Raw genomic sequence first — 26,589 nt, 5'->3', positions numbered from 1 at the left:
CGCACCGGGTCCCGATAGAGCTTGTGTCAAAGCTAATGTATTTTGCCTTCGAAACGCGTATCTAAGTACGAAGTAATGAATCACACGCTTCGCGTATAGAACGTGTTTATCCAGGGTGGTCACATGTTTTTTGTAAAAAAAAATTCTACGACCTTTCCCGGTTTTCCACGACTTGAAACGCAATTTTTCCCTGACATTTTATCCAGTTTCATTGAGTTACCAAGTCCTAAATCGTTCAGCTTATTACCTCTACATTCTATTTAAATTCAATTGGAATTAAAGAAACATTTCTTACGTTCAAGTAAGACAAAAATAAGGGCAATAATGACAATTCAGTAAAAAGCACAAGCGAATTCCGGGCGACGCAATGATATCGAAATTAAAAAAAAAAATTAGGGGAAAGCCATTTTATTTTGCCTCCGCGAAAGATGTAAATTTGTCACCTAAAAAAAATTACTCCCAATTCCAATAAAAAAAAAAAACTGATGTGCGTACAGATTAGTCAATTACCAAAATAAAAATGTGAAAAGTAAATAATTACTACTCGATATTCGAGCATATAAATCTTTTTCGAAATCTCTATTTGTACCCAATCTTACCCTGTGTTTGTACGGACAGAGAATTGAGATTGTTAAAATTTCTCACAGTTGAACACTTGACTTTTTTAACGATATAGCGAGAACGAGTGTAATTTTAGGTGGAAATTATCCATTCCAATTAAAACGTGCACACTATAGCCACGAAGGTGGAAAAACACTAATGAGAGGCTATCGCGAGTGAATATTTCTCTGAAATCGTAAATTTGTTAAGTAATTATGAATGTCTCGTAACTTCACTCAGCTTTAAGGTCTGTTTCAAAGGGGTTTCCACTGCTATTACTGTAAATCTTGTTATTTGAGAAGAAGAAAAAGCTACAGAGGGTCCTCTAATTATTTCGAAACAAAGTCATACCTACTTACAATTAGATACTTATAACCAGGCGTCGTCTTGTGCGCTGTTAGAAATAATTTAAGAAAATGTGAATTTTTTTTTTGTACTTAAAATATACTTCAAAGTTTTTTTGCTTTTTTGCGCATTTCTGTTTTCATAATTAGCATATTTGTGTCAATTAACTGAAACGCGTAAAATCAAGAGATCAATTTAATAGAAATTCTGAAATATTGACAAATTTTTAGACGTTCAAAAATCACCTTACGAATTATAAGACTGACGTTAAAATTGTTGTTACTCGCCAAAAGTTGGGGTAATAATTTGATCGACGCCCAAGTTTAGTCACACTTGACGTCGAAATCCAATCGATTCAATAGACTATAACAAATTGTCAAAAAATAAAGATGTCGAATAGATTAGGTAAATAGATTTAATATTGGAGCTAGTAAAATATTCAAAAAAATTTACAATCCCTATATCTCGTCCTAAATGATAATTAGAATCGGATCAAAAATAATAGAGTTTATTCATTTTATATTTTCTGATCTTGTGTTGTTCGAATTTCCTCACAGATTCATTTTCATCACGTAGTAGGTATTTCGTTTCATTTATGCTCACTATCATCGGCGCAAATAACATTATCGAAGATTTTTAAAACAGTTTTTTTTCATCTCCCTCAATCCGTGAAAGATCGAAGACGAGAGAAACGATTTCAGTTCGTTCAAAGTAAATGATTTATCTTTTACAATCGAGTAACAAAACTAGACTTAATCTGGAAAACGGCCTTGTTCGAAAATAAAAAAAAAAAACCTACATTTTGGGAAATCGAAATTTCACTAGAGGAACTTCGTTGATGTAACGAAACATGAAAAAATAAAATCAATATCTTCAAATTTGAAAACGAGTTTGTAGAACTTGCGACGATAAATTGCATACCTGACTGTTTAAATTCTGCACTCGCAGCGTAAGATTTACCGCGTTTTCGACAATCGCAAAGTGGCGAAAAAATGATTTTCCAAAAATGTATCGTTATTTTTTAACAAGGCGCCTACACGCAAGCTTGTAGAAACATAACCGTGACAGTCACCGTCCGTATTTCTAATCACCGCAACGGTTGTTTCACCACGTAATTAAAGCGCACTCGGTGTAATTGATCTCGGATGAAAAGCTTCGACCAATATCATACGTACGTACGAACAGCCGGGCAGAAATGGGTCGCGATATTGCGGCTCACGGATTCGCGAGTCTATAATCGAATGAATCGATCGTACATCAATCGAGAAGTCCGTTTGTTATTAGGACTCCGATAACGAGGGACTTTCGAATTGATTAATAACTACGCGTGACCAATAAAATGTATCATTCTCACGTACAATTCCCGTCAGCAGTGACGTAGCCGAGAAAATCCATCGATCTCGAAAGCTCGGTATTCGAGCAATTTTCTATAATTTAGGCATAAATTGGAAGAGAGTAGCTACGCGATCGAGTTCGAGTGAAAATTACGTCCGGCTTTCAGAATTCGCTTTGTAAATTACAGATGTAATTGGGCGAATTCTGGATTTAGTTTCTTTGATTTTTTTTTTTTCTTTTTGTTTCACCTTTTTTTAGAAAAAACAGACGCGAGATTAAACGGTTTATTTAACCGCGATTTGTATTGAAAAAGATTTTTCGCACGAATCTGGTTTATTGGAAGGTGAGAAAACTTCGTTAGCTGTCGAAAATTGTTGAAGTTCTGAAATCTAGTGGTGCAACGATAATTTCATTACTCACGCTTCGTTTGCATAATTTCAACTCGCACAAATCTCGCTACTGCTAGTTAGCTAGTTAGATCAAAGACATATTCTAGTGGATATCTAACCTCGGGCTGCTACGTTGCAAAGTTACAGAGCAATCATCCGGGATATACGTTTAATTATGATTGGCACATACCGTGTACTTTGTAATATGATTGGAGAAAATCGATATAACGCGACTTGGAATTTATTATGTTTATGAAAAATTTCAGAGTAACTAAAAAGATCCATTTTTCTTCACCGTGACGTAAATAACAGCTAAACTTTGTTAAGCTCGACGCAAGGAATTGTCAAAGTTCGACTATTGATCCTGAACCAGATATTCCATCAAAGTTATGAAAACTGTTTTTCTTTTAATCGAACAACGATAACTCCAGTTTTTCTTCGGATCGCGAAGGTTTCGCGACAATTATCTTCTACAAAAATAACGATATCGAATTATCATAACACCATCAGCCGATGAACCGTAATCCACAATCTTGTTTCACCCCTTAGCTTATTTCAAATCGGCGAACGTAAACTGCGAGGAAACTGCGAACTCGAAGAGGAAATAAAGAAAAAGAAGAAAGGAAAATCCCTCGACTTGGTGATTTAAGAAGATTCAATTTGAGAGTCACGTTTTGTTTACCCGAGAGTCTGATTTCCTTTTAAATCCTCCTGAATAAAACAGTCGCGTGAAAAAAAAAAGAGGGGTTGAAAAATTGGCTGATTTTCTTTATCATCCCTTCTCTCGAGCGCCACACCGACTCAGACGGGGATTTATTCGATAAATCAGGACCAGAAGCTCCTTCGCCAACGATGCCCAGAGCTTACATCCTACGCCTCATAAACTACGCATCCATAAATCAAAGCTCCTAATGCATTCGATGGACACACAAACCGTTTTATAATTACCATCGCGTAGCAATCCGGTAAGGTAGTAGCGAATTCCGATCGCGGTTCGAAATAAATCTTGAATTTCTTGGCGTTGCAAAATGTGGACAAAGATTTTTTTGTTATTTATTTATCCGCGGTAGAGGCACATTAATACGGTTTGACAGTTGAACAGGATTCATTTGAAAATAGTTTATAACGTATTTGTTTTTGTGTTCGGTCCACCGTTTTAAACAAAAAGTACGAAAAGTTTTTGCTGATATCTCGACTCTGGTTGCTTTGACAAAAAAAAATTCCATCATCATTTTCGAAGATAATTTAACTACTCACATGACCGTATCCTTAATCCAGTAGAAACAAAATGTTATCCCGATGTAAAATAGTCCAAAGTTCCTGTATTCAGAACACGTAAAAAGTCAGAGAAAAGCTGAAGCTCGGATGTTTGTTACGAAAATTAAGAAAACCGTTTACTGTGTAGCTTTTCGTTATCAATGTTTGCAGAATTATCTCCTATGATTTAGTTGAAAATTCATTTTTCAGTGGAAACAAAACTGAAAGAATGGAAATGAATTAATCTACAGTCAAACGCAAATGGAACATTGCAAATTGCAATTCTTTTTCAAATTGTATATTCGAGTATGGTTCTTACTGGTTTTGGGATTAGCAAGTGTTCACTCTCAAGGAAAAACAGCGCTCATACCCAACATATATTTCTTGAAATGCATATTTCGACACGTTGTTTGAGACCATTTTATTTCCTCTAATTAACCGTAACAGAAATCAGTTTTTGGATTTCGAAAAGTTCGATTTCGTATCTTCATTCAACGCCGTGGATCGAATGTGCAAAAAAAAAAAAACTGTCCTAGAATTAAAACCAGACGCGGAAGAAAAATTTTGTCCAAAATAATTTTCGTAACTCGAATGTAAAAAATTTATCCAACCGTGATTCGGATTTCATTTTTCTATTTTCATTCGGGAACTTGACTCGACATTACGACAAGAACGCGGCAATTTTGTTTTTCGGGGTTTGAATAAGCATTGGAATAGAATTTCAGGGTGTGATCGATTTTTGTTTACCTCGTGTAAACTTTGAGATGTAAGACGCTGAAGACGCGAGGCGAAAACCGTTCAAAGTTTACACAAATACGGATACTCGACTGAGAAAAAGTCGGATAGACGTACCTTGGTCCTAAATTTTGACCGAGAGGCGTGAAAAAACGCCATGCAATTGAGATTGGAAACGTACCGCAACTCGGCACGCTTCCTGAAGTAGATTCGAACGTATAAAATTTATCTAAAATCGATAGGTACAAACTTCAATCTAAGACTCGGATGTTTCCACGCCTTATTTCTCCGAGTATCCAAAATCCCAGCTCGAGAATAGGAAACGTACCGTAATTTATGCGGGTGAATAAATTTCCGATAAATTTTCAAATAACAATTCCAACAACAAGAAGTAACATTCGGCGATGAAACATAAACACGTCAAGGTTTACCGAGATTTCACATTTATTTTAGTTTTCCCTCTTCTACTTATTTTGTCGAATTTTTTCCATTCTCTTCGCAAATGGCGGTCCGTAGATTCAGACAATTGATAACGCGTGTTCGTCTCTTTACTTCCGGTGCGAAGGTAACGCGGAAAAACTTAATCCTGAGACAGAGATATTCCCAAGTATCCACAATAATAAAAATAAGAAAATCGAGGAGAGGAAATATCGAATGCTGAAAAATTCGAAAGTCTATTTTATTGAATTTAAAAATCTAAAACGTCCAAGTGCAGAAAAGACATAGATGCATTTTCAAATTCCAAGTAATAGATTTTCGCGATATTCTCACCCGTCGAATTATTTTACGAATAACACACATCTGACATTAATTTACAATTGTTCGAAAGCCTTTTTAAATTGTGGATCGATGATTATATGTTTGAATAATTTTTGAGTACATCTCTCGCCAATAATTCTACTCTAATGTCGACTTCTAGCCAGAAATTACGTCGTTTATTAATACAACAATTTCTTACAGACAAATAAAATCAAAAAAATCAACAACACATAATTTCGCATAAAAGTTGCTGATATGTAAGTCTGTGACTTAAAATTTTCCAGTGCGAGAAGCACTGAAATATGTAACAATAATTGTCACAGTTGCGCGCCTGAAGCTTTGTACGCATCACTGAATAATCGAAAGATTATAATCCGTATATTAAATTGTCCCGACGATACGATCCAATAAATCAATTCGTTCGAGAGTTTGCCGCTTAAAGTAACAAGCAATTACTGTTCTAGTTTGCAGCCAGATGTTCTCAGACTTTGTTTTTTTTTTTTTTTTTTGCTTTCGCCCCGCAAATAGAATCGTATTAAAAAAAGAAAACTGTTCGCCAAGTTTCGAATCATAAATTCAACTCCAAACGCGTTATATTTGCCTAGACATATAATAGGTATTTTCTAAAAAAAAAATTAAACTCGGGATAATACCTGCTGGGTTTAATCTAAGGTGCAGGGTGTGAATTTCACAAGGGGTGAAAATGCCCGCATAAATTTTTTAACATTAAAACTCTTTAAGCCTCCGTGAATATAAATTATGACGTATGCGCACATCGTTTAATAACGATATAATATACCTTTAATTGACCAGGTTTGTGACTCCACTGAAAAAGGTTCGTTCCTATAATTTACGAAGGGATCAAAATTACAATTGTTTGTGTATTATTATTTTTTTTTTAATTTTTTTTTTTTTTTTTTTTTTTTTGAGGGATTACAGACGAATATAAAACGGCTGAAAAAGACCGCATATTGAGAATTTATGTCTCGACAAACGAATTATTTGATTCAATTTGGATTTAATTTATTCTAAAGTATGTAGATCAAGCTGTAATTAGAGCACTTTTTATTTGAATCAAGTAATAGAAAGCGTTGTTACATACAATAACGTCAATCATTTTGTTTGATATCTGAATAAAGGGTTAAATCGATTTACTTCAAATTTGAAGACAGCATTTTTCGATAGCTCAGTCTGGCTGCCACGATCCAAAATGTTTCTTTTCGCTAAAATGGTAAGAATTTGAAATGAACGTTCGTATTTTCATTCTAAACTTGCGACTTTATGTTTTATTCAACTAGCAAAAGAGAAAAATATCATTATCAAAAAATTGGGATCGTGGGAAAAAAGATAAACTCTCCAAGCATCTCAAACTTTAGATATCGTGGGCGCTGTAAAACAGTTTATTGTTAATAACAATGCTTTCGGTAAATCGATTCCATCTAAAAAATAAAAAAAAAATGAAAATAATCAACCGAAGCTTGATCTACATATTTTTTAATAAAACAAATCTCAATCGAATGAAATGATTATTATGTCGAGATATGAATAGCCAAATATTTGCCCACTTTTTCATCGGTCTATTCTTGTTTACACCCCCTTGAAATGGTATATCAGCTTTAAAAGTTAAAAGCTCGATACAGTGGAATGATTTCTTTCGAAAAATGTTCATTTGTAAAGGCGAGAACACTTGATAATCAAAATATCGAAATATATGTTTCAGAATACGACGGTGCGAAAAAATTAGATGTATATAACACATCGCATGCATGCATTATGACCCTCTTAAACGTTTCACAGCAATATAAACGATGTTCAATCGGCCGAAAAGCTACTCATTCAACGTTTTATTTTTATTTTTTCTTTTGCTTTCATTATTATCATGTTTTTTTTTTGTTTTACTTCGTGCAAAAACCTGCAGTAGAGCAGTCCAAGCTTAATCTAGCGAAACCTGATGAACTATCCTCCCAATGAGCAACTTGCTGCATGAATTATTAACGGTTATGACTACGTAAATGGCTCGCGGGATGCGTAAAGCTCTTTGTCCACTCTGCAAGCTCACTGGGGTAGATCACCTCTGAATGAACGCTTTTTATCACATAAAAAGGAGAAAAAAACTAGAAAAAAAAGAAAAAAACAAACTCATCTCTTTGTACGAATTAAAACGAATATATGGGTATACGTGTGAAATGAAAATATTAGCGATGAATATTTTCGAGTTTGAATTTCATCGGTTTTCAGTTCACTTCGAGTGACCTACTAAAATCGCATCAATTATCGGGACGAAGACGACGCGCGTAAAACAATACTTTCGAATTCAAATATTGTCATTCGTGTACGTCAATTTGTAATTTAATTTTTACCGTGAAGAAGAAAGGAAGAAAAAAAAAAAAAATAACAAAGAGAAAAGAAAGAAGAAAATACTCTCGTGGAATGGTAAATAGTCACATGGTCATACGGACGTTACGCAATTGGAATATTGAACAAGATAAGTATAAAAGCATATATTGCCGTACAAAGATGATATATATTTTCAATTGAAACACAATGATAACATTAATACTGACTTCGTGTATTATACTTGCGGATAATAATAATATATATATATTAATTATATATATTTATTGTAGTTGAAACAGATTGTGTTGATCAAATGATTTCCTTATACAGCTTACGCGTGTACTTAAACGCGATACAGATTTAGTGCGACTTACTTGCATATTTTCAATCACTAATCTACCATATTGTAATTATATATATATATATATATATATATATATATATATATATATATATATATATATAGAGAGAGAAAAAAAAGATTCGTCAAATTCGCCAAACGTACGAACTGTTCAGTCGAGAAAAATGTATCTTTCTCCAAAACTTCAGAATCGCATCAATTACATCGAGTTTTATTCGTTAATAATGATATTATTACAATATTTTTTTGAATCACATGAAATTTAGTTTACATAACGCGAGAATGTTTTACGCGTTTTTCCGTGCTTGTTTCCCGGAAAAAAAAGTATCCGTTTCTACGACGGTCTAGTGAGTCTGCAAATGCGCATGCGCGGAGTACCGAAAAGACAATTGTCAAGCCTGTGCGCATGCGCAGTCGCAACCAAATCTGACATTACGCGATCCTAACCTCAATTTCGTGCTTCGTGAAAAACCGCGTAGCATACTCTTGTTGTATAAAAAAATCGCGGACAGCAAGGAGGCAACGGTCTTTTCGCCTCCCTTGTTTGCAATATTCTTCTTCGGCTCACCCACGACTAATATTGCAAAATTACGCTCACCCCGAAAAAACCAAGTTTGCCTCCCTGTTACACAATGTGCTATTCCACGTTAAAATAATACTCGTTTAGTATGTTTGGCTGACTCGGATAAATATCTTTTCTCTCTTTGTAGATAAGTATACATTGGGGTACTTGTAATTTTTCTTTTCTTTTTATATATGACGACGCACAGGTTATACAGATTAAAGTTTCTATATTACAGCCATACGCTAAAGTATTTATACAGCTATGTATGTACGTTGATATTATGCAGTTTAATTAGATGAAGTATTAAAAATGTGCAAGCAAAGTGCTAATTGTACGACATCGTGTTATTATAATATATCAAAAGGCCTAATTTCAATTTACATCTACTCAGCTACTCTGCAATACCATATTGTTTAAATATACAAAATATCTCAGCGTTTTTACAGACGCACATGATAATACTTAATACGTCAAATGATAAATTCACGCTACAACGAAATATTGAACTCTAAGGAAAAAGAAAATTTAACCAACAAGATATCGAAATACCGAATCTCTGCATACTTGACTTGCGTTACAGATTCGTCAGTCTTTGGGTCGAAACCCCTCTCGTCAATATAGAGATTCGATAATCTCACGTTTTATGCGATTGATGTACGATCCAAGTTAGAAAAAAAAAAAACACGAGGATGATTAAGATGCAAATGGAAATTTCAAAGTCACTGAAAATCTCTTGTTCAATTTCAAGGAATTAAAACTCATTAATTGTCACTTGTTTCCGATATTTTATCACAAAGGAAAACATTTTTTAGCAATATTTTTTACTATAATATTGTAAAACCTAATCACCGAATGATATTTCTTTTCGCTGGTAAAAAAAATTTAATAAAAAATGTTGAACAATTACAGTGACTAGACAGATTGAAAACTTTAGAAACCAGTAGTGACAAAGAAAATTGTCTAGTATATGGTGAAAGGTAAAAAAAAAAAAATGTTGGCGAATTCAGTCTTCGGTTGGAAAATATGATTTTGTTTAAATAATAAGTAAAAACTCTGCAATATCTTAGCATTCAGTGAAAGTTTTCATTACAAATTGATTGTATATTTTATTAAATTAAAACCTAAAGTAGAAAAAAAATTATAAGATAGTCGAGGGAAGAGTTGAAATTCAAATTTTTTAATATCTAGCACTGAGAGATAATTGAAATTTCGTTTTTCCTATAACCACCTTAAATTTATTTCTTGAATTCAAATGTTCGTACCATCAGGCTAAAATGTTTTTCAGCCCAATGAAAAGTCTGAATTATACCAATGTATAAACGTTTAACGCAAATAATGACCGCGAATAAGATTCTATGCAAAAACTTATAGATTTTCAAATTTGCATTTTCGTTATTTTGATTATGATTGTTTCTTCGTGATTTCGATAATTTCCACAAGTACTTACAGTGACGAGAAGAAAAATACAGAAAAAATCTGTCGCACAACGTTTTCGGGTTTTCATTATTGGCGTTTTGATTCAACATTGGGAACTAATTATTTCATCTAAATTAAGCCATCCGTGAAATGACTAATCCATACGCAATGCAAATTTTGAGATATGCTGATGCATAATGAAATGGAAATCGTTTTTTTTTTCCCTTACAGATGACATTTGCGTATTGTTTGAAAATTTTCACACCTTCATTTTCTTGAATATGCAAACATCATTTGCATACATAGTACATACATCGGGAATTAACTGCGTCAAATAAATTCCGAGCATAACAGTGTGACTTGTTTTTTTCTTCGTCAAAGAATGTTTGATAATTTTCAAAGTCCAAAATCATACGTGACACGAAAAAAGGAGACGGTCGTATATTTCGTGGGTACGGTAAAAAAAAAATCGACAGTTTTCAAAAATTTATTGCATTCATTCGGACATAGTAGGGTAAAAATTTATTAATTTCTAGCTATTTTCAATTTAAACAAGAAAAGCAAATAAGAATGTCGAATACAAAATTGGTTGTAAAATTGTCTCTGTTGTTGGAAATTACATAAAAAAAAAAGACTTAGGTACTTGATTAATTTACACATTCAAGAAACTGAAGATGTGCGGATTTTTAGGATACAGTGCATTTTGTTTTTTTTTTTTCACCGTTCACCTGATCAATTGAAAAACAAAAAGACGTAGTGCAATCTACAGTTGTTTTGTTTCCTTTTTTCTTCCATCAAACTTTACACTTGTTAGTCGAGCAAAGCCATTTTCATTACGCATGAATTCAGACTTCGATTTATTCAATTATTTGTTTATTTATTTCTCAATGTCTGTTATATAATATCAATGACTGTTGGTATTATTATTATTATTATTTTTTTTCTTTCGCATCATATATGGATACAGTACGTGAGTGATTTCTGGTACACAATCATACGTTTAGTACAGTAAATACATAATTACATTAACAAAGAAATACAGAGTTTCAAAAAAAAACGTATCCCCGTCGTTAGTTTATAAGCTTGTGTTTGAAAAAAATTTCGCAGGTATACCAAATATACAATAATTATTTATACGAGGGTGAATTCAATTAAGAGGATAAAAGTAACCGCGGAGTTGATAAGATTAACATAAATCAACAGATTATTCGTTAACAATTTCCGAATTACGAATTTACGGTTCACAATTCAATTGATTCAATAATCAACCGTAACTCACTGGCGGAGGCACAAAGAAAAATATGAAAAATTCCCATACCAGAGGTCAACATTAGGAAGAACAAAAATACGGTGTTTATTTTCTTACGCATAATATATATATATATATATATGCATGTATGTGTGTGTGTGTGTGTGTGTGTGTGTATGTATATATTAAAAGGCTACAAAAAACAAGCTTGAAATAGGAACATTTCTATTATCGCACATCATAGCACTACATAATAATAATACTTATGTAATAACTGAATTTCATACGACACGCGTACGGTGATGGATAAAATAATAGTAATAATAACAGTAGTAATATTAATAGCAATAATAATAATAATAATAATAAAACTTGTAAAAATCTACTCAATTTTGATTAAATATTATGGCAAAATTGAAAAAAAAAAAAATATAACATACAAACAAAAAAAATCTACTGCATAGTGTAAAGAAGATGGTGACCATGACGCTTGATTATTCAAACCTACATGCACGGTAGGATGCGTATTAAAATATACATTCCAAATCAAATGTAATAATATTATTTATACATGTATATTGTATCTATGTACGTATGAATAATTTTTTTTTTTTTTATATATATATACACAGTTATTGATATATGTAGGTATAATTATATTATTTACGGGTATATAAATGTGTATTATATGTTCGAGAATTGAAAAGGACAAATACGGATTTTCTAGGTCTGTTAAAAGCAATATTAATCCTGACACGTCAGCCTCGTTAATTATTATAATAGGTATGCAAGGTTATTTATAGCTTCGAAGGATCACGATTCACCGCTGCACAGTTATTACTTGTTGAGAGAAAGAAATGTAGAACGTGAAAAAAAAAAATTTAATAATTATTTAATTCAAATTAAATAAAATAATAAAAATAACGTACAACGCAAAAGGAACAAAAACTCGTAGTTACTTTTTTACGATACCTAACCTAAAATTCGTAGAATCTATCGAACGACGTGTTATTTAACATTGATTCATCTGATTAACCCCCGATGGAAGTAATTTTTTTTTTCTTTGCCTTTGTTTCAATTCCAGCATCGTACTGTTTATTGCCATTATTTCAAATTTCCTGCAATTTACTTCCCATTTCTCTGCGTTGATATTATACATTTTTTCTTTTTTTTTTTCAAATCTTGTTCAGATTTCCTTGAAAATTTTTTAAATAAATTTCACAATTCTTCACCAACTCGCATTATAAAAAAAGTTTCACCATCAGGGGCTGAACGTGAACATGTTGCCCATATGTTTTCTATTTGTTTAGAAGAAAATTAGACTGTGATCGGTACACGTTTTAATAATTGCTATTTCTTTTTACTATTTTTCTATGTATACGTACGAAATTTTTTTTGCATTTTGGGTTGAACGAAAGCAAAATCTTTGCAATAAGTACGTGGATAAAGCTATATTATTTATACTAGCTCCAGAATTTAGACATAATTCAAATGTAACGACAATTCGGTAATTTAAATCCGAAGAACATTGACTCGACCAACATGCGTCAAATTTTTCATCTGCAATTCGATTTAATGATTGTTCATTACCTCACTTATCCATTAATTTTTTACCCTCGATATTCCCAAATTTATCCTGAATCATACCGTAAGTACTCAAATGTCAGATTTTCCAACCCTCCCATAAATGCAAAATAATTATTTCGAGCATAATTACGTACGTAATCGGAGAGAATAATTAATAATTATCTAGCCCAGAAACAGACGTATCTACGCAGTTCAATATGCACGTCAGTCTCACTTAATCTAGTATTTTATCGTTACCTTTCATCAGTATTAATATTAACGTATATATGTTCTATTATTATCGTTATTGTTATCATTAGTATTATTATTATTATTATAGTATTATTTATCAATTTTTCATTATTATTATCGTGGTTTGCAATTACAATCAAAGTTATTGTTATTATTATCATTATTATTATTATTATTATCAGTAGTAGTAGTACTAATAGTAGTAGTAGTGGTAGTAGTAGTAGTAGTAGGAGTAGTAGTAGTAGTAGTATTAATGTTGTTATAATAATCATTCTTATTAGGAGTAAAAGATAGTATTTGACAACTCGTCAAAATTTTATTGATGTAAGTGATATAATTTGAATTACGGTTAAATTACCTCGTTCATACTCAATTATATTTGAATAAATATTATGATTATTTATTTGTTTATTCATTTTATTTTATTTCATTATTCATGTAATCATGTATTTATCAAATAGCTGCTGACTATCAATTTGAAAATAAGAAAAGTCATCAACGATGAGCCATACGTTTTCGAAACTGCTAATAATTATTTACACAATGTTGTTTCTTTTTTTGTTTTTTTTCTTTCTTTTTTTTTTGCTTTTTCTTTTTGAAATATTTATTATTTCGAGTGCTACACAGATCCGAATCACTACGATCTATCTACATAGATAGATGGCTATACCGAATCCTTACATGAGAATAAAAAACAATGGTTTTGTTGAATGATCGAAATTATCGTTTCGCAAAAATAAATTTTCAACGAATAATTTTGATACAGAGTACCGGTAAGAGATCACTATATATCTTTTAATTGTAATTAATATTTACTTCTATTATTTATTTGTTCATTCATTCATGCATTTTTATTTCTAAGTTCTATCTTATTTTTTTTATATATATATATTTTTTTTTTCCCTACTTCGTATCATCTCACGCTTTTTCTATTCTTCTGTTGTTTTTCTCTCTTTCGTACCAAGAGTTCTTCTTGAAAGGACTTGCTCGAAGCGCGCGCGATTCAACTTGCTCAATTTTGATTGGCTGACATCCGTGCTCGCAGCCTGAAGCAAACCTTCGCGACACGATGAAATTCCCTAGAATCGATTGGTTGACAAGTGACAGTCAACCATAACCTCTCACAGCGCCGCCGCGATCCGCTACGCATCGGTCACTCACGGTTACAATGCTAGTAACATTTTTACGAAGTTGGCTACGCCCATAAACTAGACGAGATTGACGAGCAGAGTAAAGATTACGTAATTTCACTTTTCACATTTCCCAACACCCAAGCAATCTGATTGGTTTGCAAAGCTTAGTCAACGAATCGGAATTCTTCGATGGTGAAAAATGTGAAAATTGAAATGACATAATCGACCCCTTGGTCCTTTTAAGAAAAACTCTCGGTATATCATCGTTAGTAAAATCATCAAGTATGAGCAAAAGTGAATTCAAAATATCTATCTTTCTGCCAAGATCGGATATTTAGAAATGAAAAAATTATTCATTCTCGCATTGGAACATGGAATAGGTGAAATTTTTTTTTTCTTCTTCAAATTACTTATTACTTACAAATTATATGTATATGTACCACCGACTTGAAAACGCTGTACCCCTATATATATAATACCGTACAGATTTATTTTTCTTAATTAGTCAATAAGGCCTACTAATAAAACTAATATATATTTATATGTATATATATATATAAATACATAAGTATATATATATATATATGTATATATGTGTATATATAATATCTTATACGCTTCGCCGAATCGTGTGGCATAATTCAGTCTCACAACTATACAATACAGTACATGTAAACAGCGCTTTTCTTATCATTGATCGATGAAAGAATACTTAAAAAATAAATACCTAAATAACAATAACGAATGACGTGATATTATGATATATTTGTTCTTCGCTATAGTATATATATAATGATGTGATCATCGGAAAAATGATACCTACTTCTTGTCATTAGGAATTTGCTCAACACAATTTGTTCGTCGCATCAGAGTATCGACGAAACATGTTTTCATTATTTTTTTTACTTCTTCATTATTATTACTGCTGATTGACTAGAGTACAAACGAATTTTTCATGTTTTTTCCCCCCTTTTTTCTTTTCTTTTTTTCCTTCTTTGCGTCATCGATGACAATTGGTGATTTGAAATTTGTAAATCTTAACGCTACTATGCGTACAACGCATGAAAATAATGAACTACGAGCAGCGAGTTAATTGGGTGAATAACTTCTAAAGCGAATACAAATCGATGAAAAATTTACATATATACATGTATATAACACATAAATTGAGAGTGATGATATATAATGCTGGTTTGTTAATTGAAACATAAATAAGTGATACGAAATCGTTAGAAAGCACAACGTTTCTATAGAAAACAATTAAACTTCAGACAGACATTTTCGTATCTGAAATAGTCGAAGAATTCAAGTTTTGATTTTGAGATAAAATTTTTTTTAGTCTCTCACAGTCTCAGCCTTGCGCCTTATCGATAAATTCATTAGAAATGTCGATATTTTGAATTAGGAATAAAATCAAATCGGTGATCCGATCGAACGATAAAATTCGATTAAATTCAGTGATTTAAGATTATCGTACGTGGTTAACAAATTTCACGTATAAATTGTATTAACGAAACGGTTTCTATTGCGTTAAGTAAAATTGTATTGCGCAAAAAATTAATATTATCATTTCATTACTATTATTATTTGTTTTGCATTTCGTAGATATAAATATAGAAAGTGTCTTTCATTCCGAGCGTAACGATAATTATTCTCGTCGTCAAGCATTCGCCATGATTCAGATTTTTTTTACCATTCGTAAGATACCCAGCAAAGAAAATCTTTTCAATGGTAAAAATGAACCTTCGTGAAATACCAGTCTTGATTAAGATTCAACACCATTTGAGAATAACGCCGTGTCTTGGAACTCAAGGCACAGACAATATGTATAACAGTATATTGTATGTATGTGAATTCTGTAATGTAATACAACTAGGTAACCGGTTTATAATGCCCAGCGAAGACCAGCCTGTCTATAATGAAGTCCATTATTTATTATAATCAAGTTCTGTAATGCACTTTTACTTTTAAGTAATTGCGGGCCTCGAGCAATGGGTAGATGGTAAAAGTTGAAGATAAACGATCCGTCTGTGAGTTCCGATAAGAAGTCTCAAAGAGTAGATATTACAAGAGAATAATACCAGACGGCTAAACATTAATGCGACGTAATTTTAATTAAGATTATTCCATAAAATTTCAGGCAGTAAATTGACAAACGTTCAAAGAACGAGATACGAATTTTAAGAAAGTTTCGATAAATTGACAGCATTGAAATTGTCGTAATAAGTAATTCAGAACTGTCGTCAAAATGCATAGATTTGACAAACGATTGATACGAAATTATTCATAAACCAATACTCGAGGCTTGGCCAATGTAACACTGCTTGGTAAATGTATAACAATATTTATAATATGATATGCAACATTTATAATCTAATCTTATTCGTTTACTAATAGTCAGTAATGCTGGGCATCCATGAGTAGATATTGTAACTGAAACTTGTTTTTCTTTCTTCAGTTTTGATTAACATTTAAAACGGGTATCTGTTTCTTTTCTTCCAATATTATTACATAATATTAAATTGGTTTTGAAGACGAAGAAAAGGAAAAAGAAAAGAACAAAAAAAAAAACAAAAAACTCAAACGAAAAACACAACATCGCATTGCTTACCAATGTAGTAACAGCTGATAATAAAAAAAAAAACAAAAAACCTTTTCCTTCTATTGTATAATATCATTGATTAATTAATCTGTGTAGGTCGCAGTTGTTGCGACTTCTCACTGCTATTGTAAACTTGTTGTATGTAAATATATTATATATAATAATAATATATAGCTGCATCTGTTAAGTAATTTGATTGTATGTGAGGTAAAGAGCCTGTTTAATATTGGTTATCTTTTCTTTTTTCTGTTTTTTTTTTTTTCTTTCTTTCTTTTTTTTTCTTTTTCAATCGGTATCCCTTAAGGCATCGCCAAGCCCTAATAAATGAGCTAATAGGCACGTTTGCTAGAGTCCATTGCCCTAAGATATACCTATATATGGAACTATTGTCATCTGTAAAATATAATTATAAAAGATCCTGAGTTGTACTGTGTGGTACTATGGCTATGGAACCGCATAAAATGGCTGAATGCCGCTTCCCTTCTGCTCGCTTTACAACTTCAAAAAACATAAGTGCCAAATACACGTAAACGAATCGTTATCGAAAAATGGAAAGCGAATCGACTTGTAAACATTTTCATCAAATATTGGCTACAAAATTCCATTTTCTGTGTGTTTGTCTCTTATAAAAATCAAAAGAGGTTTAAAACGAACACGAGTGTTTGAAATACTTGTATTCTGTCTTATCGGCAAATGTAATTATTAGTTTTGAAAACAATCCATTTTATATACTCCGGTAATATTGGAAGTAATTTTTAACGCTATTACCGTTTGTCGTAAAAATTGATTATCTGTATTCTTTCGATTAATTTCCTTATTTCATCCAATTGCTCGATCGATCTTTAAGATTCTACAAGCGTGTTACGCGCAGTTGAGTCGAGAATAAAAAAAAAAAAAAAAAAAAAAGAAGAAGAATACTGTTTTGGTAACTTTTTGAAATAGAAGAACGCTAAGCATCGAGGCAGAAGAAAGGAGCGGCACAAAGGCATCCTACTGCATCGTTTAATTGAATTAGCTGCATTGTTGCAAATCACGGTATGTAGAATAACTGTTAATTAATAAGTATTATTTACTCTGTTGAGCTGCTGGATTGGCTGTATATTGTAATTGTATGCATGTGAAAAATAGTTTTATATCATGTTACGAGCTATATGTTATTGCACATTGCGCGCTGTAACCATAATATAATAATATTAAAGTAAATATAATTCTCTGTAAGAATATAATATTGTTGTAAATATCTGTAGTTTGTATAACACTGTATAGTAGCATTAAATGAAATAACAATTATCCGGTTGCGGAAAATATCAGTACGAGGTGGGGTGGCTTATCCACCTACGGGATTTTAGTCGCTCTCTCCCTTATATTTGGGTATAATAGACGTAAGCGTTCTTTTTCTAATTTCGATTATCAAACTTTACTCGTGTTATCTTACTTGTTTGTGCAAGTTTCAGATGAAATTAATCAATTTGTAATCTGGATTTATAAACCGACGAATGAAACGAATAAACTATTTTTAATCGTCTGGCTGAATTAGAAATTGAAAAGATATTTGATTTCAATGAGGTTAAAAAAAAAAAAAACAAAAAACCACGTTTACGTCTATTTACCGTATGCTGAATACCGAATTCAGCCAATACACAGTCACATAATTCCTACCTATCTTGTCGTTCGGTATGTTTTCTTTTTCTGTTTTTTTTTTTTTTTTTTCGTCAACATTTTACACGTTTCCTACTGAATCACACGACGACTTAAAAAAGTATATAGTACAGGTAAGTATATATCGATATTGTTAATAAATTTCACAGTTTCTGTTCTTTTCGCTTCGTTCATTTCCTTCCGGTTTAGTTTAGTTGTTTGTTTTTTTTTCTTTCTTTCTTTCTTTCTTTCTTTCTTTCTTTGTTTCGTACTTCGTTTCCATTTCATTTTTTTTTAAACTTTTTTTTTTTTTGCTTTAACTATATCACAAAATTATACTGGGCAATAAGAATGGATGTAAAATAAATATAACCTGAACATTAGTGATGCGTAGCATTGAATTGCTGCTGCATACCGGCAATAAAATGCTTTGAATCACCAATTTGAGCTACTTCCATCATGTACGAGCCGTCAGCTACCTGTGCCTGATAAACTCCTCTCGCCTTAGCGTCAACGCCAGGATTTCCACTAACGCCGGCGCCTGAGTTTGCGTTTGCGTTTGTATTTGAGCTCGTGCTCATTCCGCAGCCTCCTCCCTCTCCGGGAGGAAGCCGAGGAGGCAGAGAGGACGCGGTCAAACAAGGTTTTCCCTCCACCTGTCCCTGTCCCTGAACCTGAACCTGAACCTGAACCTGCCCCGTTCCCTGGCCTTGAGCTTTAGCTTGATGCTGGTAGATTTCCTCTTGTCGTTGCCTGTCTGCCATGCTGAGCTCGTGGAAGCTGACCAAATGTCGTTTCAGGTAGAGCTTGGTCTTGAATGGCTTGTTACATAGAGGGCATGTGACACTCTGAGGGTTGTGGATGAGGCGCATGTGCTGACGCAGGTTGGACAAGTTACTGTACATGCGGTTGCACACAGGACAGGGGCGCGGGTCCAACGAGTGCAGTTTACGCAGGTCAGCTGCAACACACACACAACTTGCTCTAACCGGTAGCAGCCCACAGCATAGCACGTTACCACAACATAGCACCACACCTCTTCTCTTTTACTCTTTTTTTTCTCTCTCTTTTTTTATGTAACTTTTTTTTTTTTTTCTTTCCATTTACTTTTCTTTTCACACCATACGATATCAAAATACCACCCACCACAGGACAGCAACAACCAGCAAACAGCCCTATTAGCGCTACCCAATTAAGTATATTGTGTGGTGCCTGATATTATTATTATTATTATTATTATTATTGTTGTTGTTGTTTTCATTATTATTATTATTATCACTACACTTATAGCAATGATTTTGATTTTGTTTTTGATTTTTGTTTAATCATGGTAATGTGAAGTGAGTTACCGATATACGATGTATATTCAACGGAGGAGATAAAAAAGAAACAAAAAGTGAGTTAACGTTTGGTTATCGACACGTCAGAGGTGAGAAGACTGGAGTCTTTAAAGCCATGTATGATCTAGTCGCACAATCGATATTTATGTCTAGAAGCTGACGGCAAAAAATGTATGCACAGCACGTTGAAATAATGACATTATTCCACAGCATCATTTCAAATCGTTTCAATTTTTCCAACCCATGGATGTTTCTGGTAGAGGATTCGAGTACGACAATCAGATTAGCTGAATTATTGTCTATAATGTAATTGCAGCAGTTTTTGGGAATATTATAATTTTATCTTTTCCTTTCATATTAGAAAGAGAAGAATCCTGGCTGACTTGTCTTACGATTCAACTCTTTATAATTGATCATGTTAAGCTTGAAAAGAAAAATGAATAGTAAAATATTTTATTCTTCCTGTATATATTGAGAAATGATTTTATAATAACGGTTATCGAAAGTTAATGCAAAAGTCTGAGAAAACATACACATATTTACGCTTGTCTGACCATTTTGTAAACCGCAATTATGTTTTATCCATCATTAATGACAATATTTTCAAGAAATCATTGATATTATACAAAAAAAAAATTACCTGTATTCACGTTTTGATTTGAGAGTGATGACACGCTTCAAAAATTATTTGTCGACTTGAAGTTATCAGTCTATTTCTACTATCAGACATGTCAAAATAAATCGTGGCGTCACAGCTACAAAGTCACTGATAAAATTCTTCTACCTTTCCACCATCCAAGGTACTCAGAATTTGCAAGCATTAAAATGTTCTGTATAATTATCGACTGAGTTAATATGATAATAATTTTAACAGATGTTGTTTTTCTCTTGAAATATAACAATATTGATCTTCTTGTGGAAGACTTGAGTGAATTGAAAGCAAATAATCGTAATTACCGATCAGCTGCTGCTTGAATATTTCTTGTATAATGTATTTGGATTGCCCATGTCGAAATAATATGCAAACGAAAAAAATAAAATAACAATTTTGATCCTAAAGCTGACCACAAAAGTTTCATACATCATGTAGATTGCAAGAATGTATTAGGGTGCTTAAAAAAACGTAACTTTCTATAGTTACCCCTTTCGCGATTATTTGATAATGGATTTAAAAAAAAAAAAAAAAAAAAAGAAACCTAGACCTGATTAAACTGTATGTATTGCTATTATCAAACACAAAAGCATGATCGTAAGATGATAAACAGCATGAATTTGGACATTGAGTTTTGAGTACACCTGACATGTGGTTTTGCTTATGCTGATTTCTTTCTTTTTTTTTTTCTCAACTTGTCAAGCGAATAGCATTAATCAGCGTTGTATGTACAGCATTGCGGTATATGGATTTTTACAAAAAGCATGACAACAAAGAGATGTGAAGTAAAATTAGAAAACTGTATGAAAGGACATAAGGAAACAAAAAAAAAAAAAAAAACAAAACCAACAAAAACGATGAAGTGTAAAAAAAAAAAAATAAATAAAAAAAAATGTAAAATATATTATGTACAAAGCATCAAGGAGTGGGACGTAGATAATTTTTAAAAATATTTACACACAGGATATTACGATTGTTAATAATAAATCATCTTGGGTTATATAAAAACTTTCATACAACACAGCCGACTAGCTGCAAACTGCACTCGGTGTGGACTTTGCCCGTTCTCCAGCCTCTTGAGTGTCAAATGTCTCCTACCGCCTACCAAGACCTACCGAGCTACACACGAGCTTACCATTTCAAACCGTCAAGACTCTTTTCTCCTTCCTTCTCTCTATTCACATTCGATACTTTGATGTAACGGCTAGGTTGTTGCTGTTTGTAATGGTGCTCGCACTACCGTATTATTGATTTCAAACTTCACTCACCCTGTTGCTCCTGGTTCAACTCAGCCCCGTGGGAGGGTCCTGCCATTCCTCCGTCCATTCCGCTTCCTGAAAAGTTACCAACTGGTTAAACTTGAACAGCTAAATCGATAATTCTGAAATTTTCAAAATTATTCAACGCTTTGACGCTTAATACAATTCTTGTCTCACTTACCTTGATATGACGAGGGATACGTAGGGAGGACCTCCATGCCTCCGTCCAAGCTGAGGAAACCGCCCGGCAATGCATTGATCTCGGGCTTTGTAGAACAATCGTCGTCGCTGCCATATTCTGGTAATTCTACTTTTGGCTGTAAAGGAAAGCAAGTTGTTTCATAATCTAAGGACGAAAAGACATGTGGTACCGAATGAACTTATACCTATTTATCTGAGTGGTGAATAAGTTTTGTTTCTCTTTTCTATCTACATGTTGCGTGAGACGGGGAAATTTTATCATAAAGCATCACACGTGAGGCTAAATAGCAAGTGTATGAAAACACGAGATTAAGGTTGATAATGTCAGCGCAATGAAACTGTGCACCAAAAATTTACCGTTTTTGAACTTTAGTATGACTTTAAGGTGTTGAGTTTGCAAAATGTAAAAATTTTTGGCTTTATCATGATTTACTGAATTTCAGACACCCCTGACGTTGCGAAATAACGATTTTCACAAAAACGCATCGTTGCGTTAACGTCACGATCATAACCTTATATGAAAATACTCATTTTCTGATTTCAAAAATCTGGTAAATAAGTCGTCAAACCAACAAAAACGGTTGTAAAAAATTTCAAGAAAATGTTGATCTAATTGCATCAAAAGATGGAGCAAATTTGTGACTTCTTGTTACTAATCGAGCAAGTAATTAAATAAAAGATTTCTTCTAAACTTGAATTTCAATATTTGTAATAATTGCATGTATTGATTTTTCTATACAAAATGTGAGACACTTTTATGAAAATTCCGAATTTACTGGCGAAACTCTTTTTTCTCGTTTTCGTCCGAAATAGAAAATTAAGAAATTCTACCTTATTATCTCTTTACATTTTGAAATCTAAATGTAGTAAATTCTCGATTGAACTGAGTTTTCGTAAACTCGCCAATGTTTTACAAACAGTCACTTGTTAAATTTAAACAGGTATTGTCCCAAGCTTCACATTACGAATAAGTCGTGTTTGGTATCTTCTACTTTCGACAACGATCGATTGTACTTCAAAATAATGTAACTTTAACAAATGTAAGCCCTTCGGTACAGCTGGATAATAAATAGATACACAACTCAACGAATATTACCTGATTTTTGCGCATAGACTACTAATAAGTACTTTGCCGCATCTTAAGGCTTGCTTGCAAAACTGCATTTTTTGTGAAAAAAAAAAAACGTCCCACGTAAGATAACACACCTCCACAATATCGAGATCTTTATAATCAAGCTGAACGTGTGGTTCGATCGGCGGACGAGAACGTTGCGTGGAAGTGGCGCCTGCCGGCACCGTAGGTATTGGACTAGAGTTTTGAGGTGAATCACTTCGTTTGCACAGCCTTTTCAACGGCGGAGGACTCGTTGCCGGTGGACTCTTACTGCGCTCATCATCCAAGCTCGGTGAGATCAGGCCACGGCCGTTCGACGCATGGATATTATTAGTCTTTGAGTGCTACGGATAAAATCATTATCCAAATGAAACCACAGAATAATTGACAAGAATTTTGTGTACGTAGTAAAAATAAATATTCGTTGTTGGGTAAGGCAATTTCAATTTATTATTTTATTTATATTATATTTCAGATTCTAAACATTTTTTACAAACCAAGACAAAACTAAGGGATGAAATACCTTTTCGTTGTTGTGTCGATTACTCTGAGAGTCGGTGAGGCCACGGATCTGAAGAGATTCAGCGGTGCGCAGAAAGGTGGGCAGTTCCGCTTGAGAGATATTTACCTCTCCTGCATACATGAACTCCAGCAGCGACTGCAGATGTTCAAATTCGACATCCCTCATGAAGATTATCGGATGTTTACATGGATTTGTCTATAAACAAAATAATTTGCAATGGATGTTGTTCTTGTTACACATCAATAATTGTCGTATGCACGTAAGAATATTCACAAGCACACATTTGTATAAACAATAATTCTCCTAAAGCCGAAACGTATATTAGTTATTCGCTGTCCATAGTGTTAAATCTTTTAATTTTATTGCGCGAATGAAAATACTTGGTTCTAAGAATATTGATATTGATATTAATTCCGGTACAAAAACATTCCTTGTAAATAATTGTACTGCATTGATAATTCAACGCACACCTTTAAAATTTGATAGGAAACTGAGACTGCTACAATCAATGACTTATTGCTTTGATTTGAAATTGACCGTTGAATGAAATGTATTTAAATATTATACATAGAAAGAAAAACATCTGTTGCGTATGTCAAAACGAAGAAGACACGTCATGGTAAATGACTATATATTGTTGGGTTTTTCCCAAATTACGTAATTGTAAAATATTTCTGTATAAATCCATACATGCCTGATCAAGGATAATACTGCTATATTTAGAGAACGGCTTTTACTTTGATGTTCTCTGCAGATTACCGTATCCACAATTTTTTATCCAATTACAATTGAAGAAACTAGTGAATTTCTTATTTATACAGACCAATTCTTGAAAATTGAGCTGCTTTGAATGATATCGCGTATTACCCCATTACCATTACTACAGAACACTGATGAATAACAATGCCAAGGCACTTAATGAAATTAGAATGATTAGAAAATGATACGAATATTTTTCATATTGGGTAACTACAAATTAGGAAAACCACAGAATTCTCGGTGGACTGCAGATGTATAAATTGAAAATCTCTCTCAAAATATATACTCATCTAACTATTTTAGTCAGAGAAATGTCGATGATACTATATATTGCTTTTTGTCTGAATACCTGATGATGCAGATTTAGAAAGTGTTGCGTAAAAAGAAATTAAATAAAAAACTTGTCTAGGTGATACAAATCAGGTTAAATACAAAATGGCCAAAAGTAAAACTGGTACAGGTATACAGATACCTGTATATAAATATGTATAATACAAAACAATGCAATGCACAAAATACAACATAATAATATAATACAATGCTTCATTTGCATTATACCAGTTGCGCAAATATTTAATATATACCATATTAGAAATAAGATGTTTGGTAATAATGGGTATAACGCCAATTACATGTATCGTGCAAGTGCTTGAAAATTCAAAGGAATTCCGACAAGTCTTTAAGTATGACGAGTGAGACTTCAGCATCTGTTACGTAATTTATGGTTGCCTTGGAAAATAAAAATTCATACATTATATGTATATATAAAGAAATATTAAACACGATTCCATTTAAACGCAAGTTTATAATGGTCAATAATTTAACAAGTATAAATAAATAAATTAAAAATACAATATCTGGTTTTAAATTAGTACAAAAATTGGAAAAAAACCTTAAATTTATCATCGCTTTGATTTTGAGGATACTTTTCAATCGTAATTTATGTGGTTTTAGTATATGCAATTAATTGCGATACTCCTGCGAGACGATTTTTTACGTCATATGGTATTGACTACTCTGAAAAAGTGTCCCACAAATGATTCCGAGGCGGTACTGCTCATATCTGACCATATTGTTTGTTACATAACAGAAGGTAATGTCGGCGTCATCGAATAATCTCTCTAAAAAAAAAATAGAAAAAAAAAAAAAATGGAAAACGACAATACTAATCAAGCTGTTCAATTTGGATGTTTGCAAATTAAAATTACTTTGCAATGACCAAACGCTGTAAGCTCAGGTTTTCTTTAAAGACAAAAATATGCGACTACGACGCATAAAAGTTTCTTCACTATAATATCACAGTCTCACGATTTACTCGACGAATTCTGAATACCGTACGAACGAAAAGAAAATTATCCAAAGGCTGATGTGCCGTTAGATATGCGAGGCTGCCTTCAAGTCTGTCGAGAAAAATCATACGCCTGTGTAAAAAATATTACAAACAACGTTATCCAGACTGTAAGGACGAGTCGAAGTTAAAATAAATTTCTGTTACCAATGACGATTAGGCGAACGAATCGACGTCGACATTTTGAAATACGTTGCGTCCGATTCGCATCTTGCAAGGTATCTTTGGAGATTTGTATTAGCTGTTGGTGGATTTGGCCAGAGAGTGGAAAGATGCATCGGTTGGCTATGAAAAAGATGGGATGAATTTGTAGGGTGAAAAGGGGATGAAAATAAGGATAAACTGTCGTTGTGTAACGAAACGACAGGAATGATAAAAATGGTAAAGCAGACTCATGACGGGGTCGAAGGGTAAAGCCGAACGATCCATGGCGTGCGGAGGACGGCGACATGCACCGATCGGCTTTTTCTCATCGGGAAAAAAATTAGTGGTAGGTGACGTTGAAGGTGGTGGCATGATCTAACCTTGAACAGCTCCTTGAAGTAAGGACTGCAGGCGGAGAGTACGACTTTGTGGGCCTGAAGACGTCTGCCGTCGCAGGCGAAGGTAACGTCGACGAAATCCTCGTCATCGCGAAGGGCCTCGAACTGGCTGGTGATATTTGCCTGAAAGTTGTTCCACCTTAAGCAGAACTGCTGCTGGCTATCCGTCATTCTCTTCGATCGACGACTCCCTTATACACCTATGATCACATATGGGAAAGCCTAAAGTACCGTATAATAAACTAAACTTATTTCTCTCATTACTGTAAAAATGTAAAATGTAAAAAGTGAATCGATGACTGAAGAGGAAAC

General features: G+C 33.1%; 1 protein-coding gene across 3 annotated transcripts in view; it reads right to left on the bottom strand.

The window, feature by feature from the left end:
• The window catches only part of LOC107226692 (protein abrupt), a 164,805-nt gene extending 138,216 nt beyond the window's left edge, over nt 1–26,589 (bottom strand). For 2 of the 3 annotated variants that reach the window (XM_046742044.1, XM_046742045.1), the window contains exons 1-5: nt 26,260–26,589; nt 23,629–23,823; nt 23,198–23,449; nt 21,972–22,107; nt 21,800–21,865 (exon numbers count right to left, since the gene is read on the bottom strand). In XM_046742044.1, the coding sequence (XP_046598000.1) occupies nt 21,800–21,865; nt 21,972–22,107; nt 23,198–23,449; nt 23,629–23,823; nt 26,260–26,448 (838 nt within the window). In that variant the 5' untranslated portion in view covers nt 26,449–26,589. Of the gene's footprint in view, nt 1–12,244; nt 19,501–21,799; nt 21,866–21,971; nt 22,108–23,197; nt 23,450–23,628; nt 23,824–26,259 lie in introns of those variants that run through there. The other variant, XM_015667589.2, reaches the window with a different exon arrangement.

The sequence above is a fragment of the Neodiprion lecontei genome, chromosome 5, assembly GCF_021901455.1.
Source record: "Neodiprion lecontei isolate iyNeoLeco1 chromosome 5, iyNeoLeco1.1, whole genome shotgun sequence".
Lineage (NCBI taxonomy): Eukaryota > Metazoa > Arthropoda > Insecta > Hymenoptera > Diprionidae > Neodiprion > Neodiprion lecontei.
Note: the sequence above shows the minus strand (reverse complement) of the source record. Positions and strands in the feature narration are given on the sequence as shown.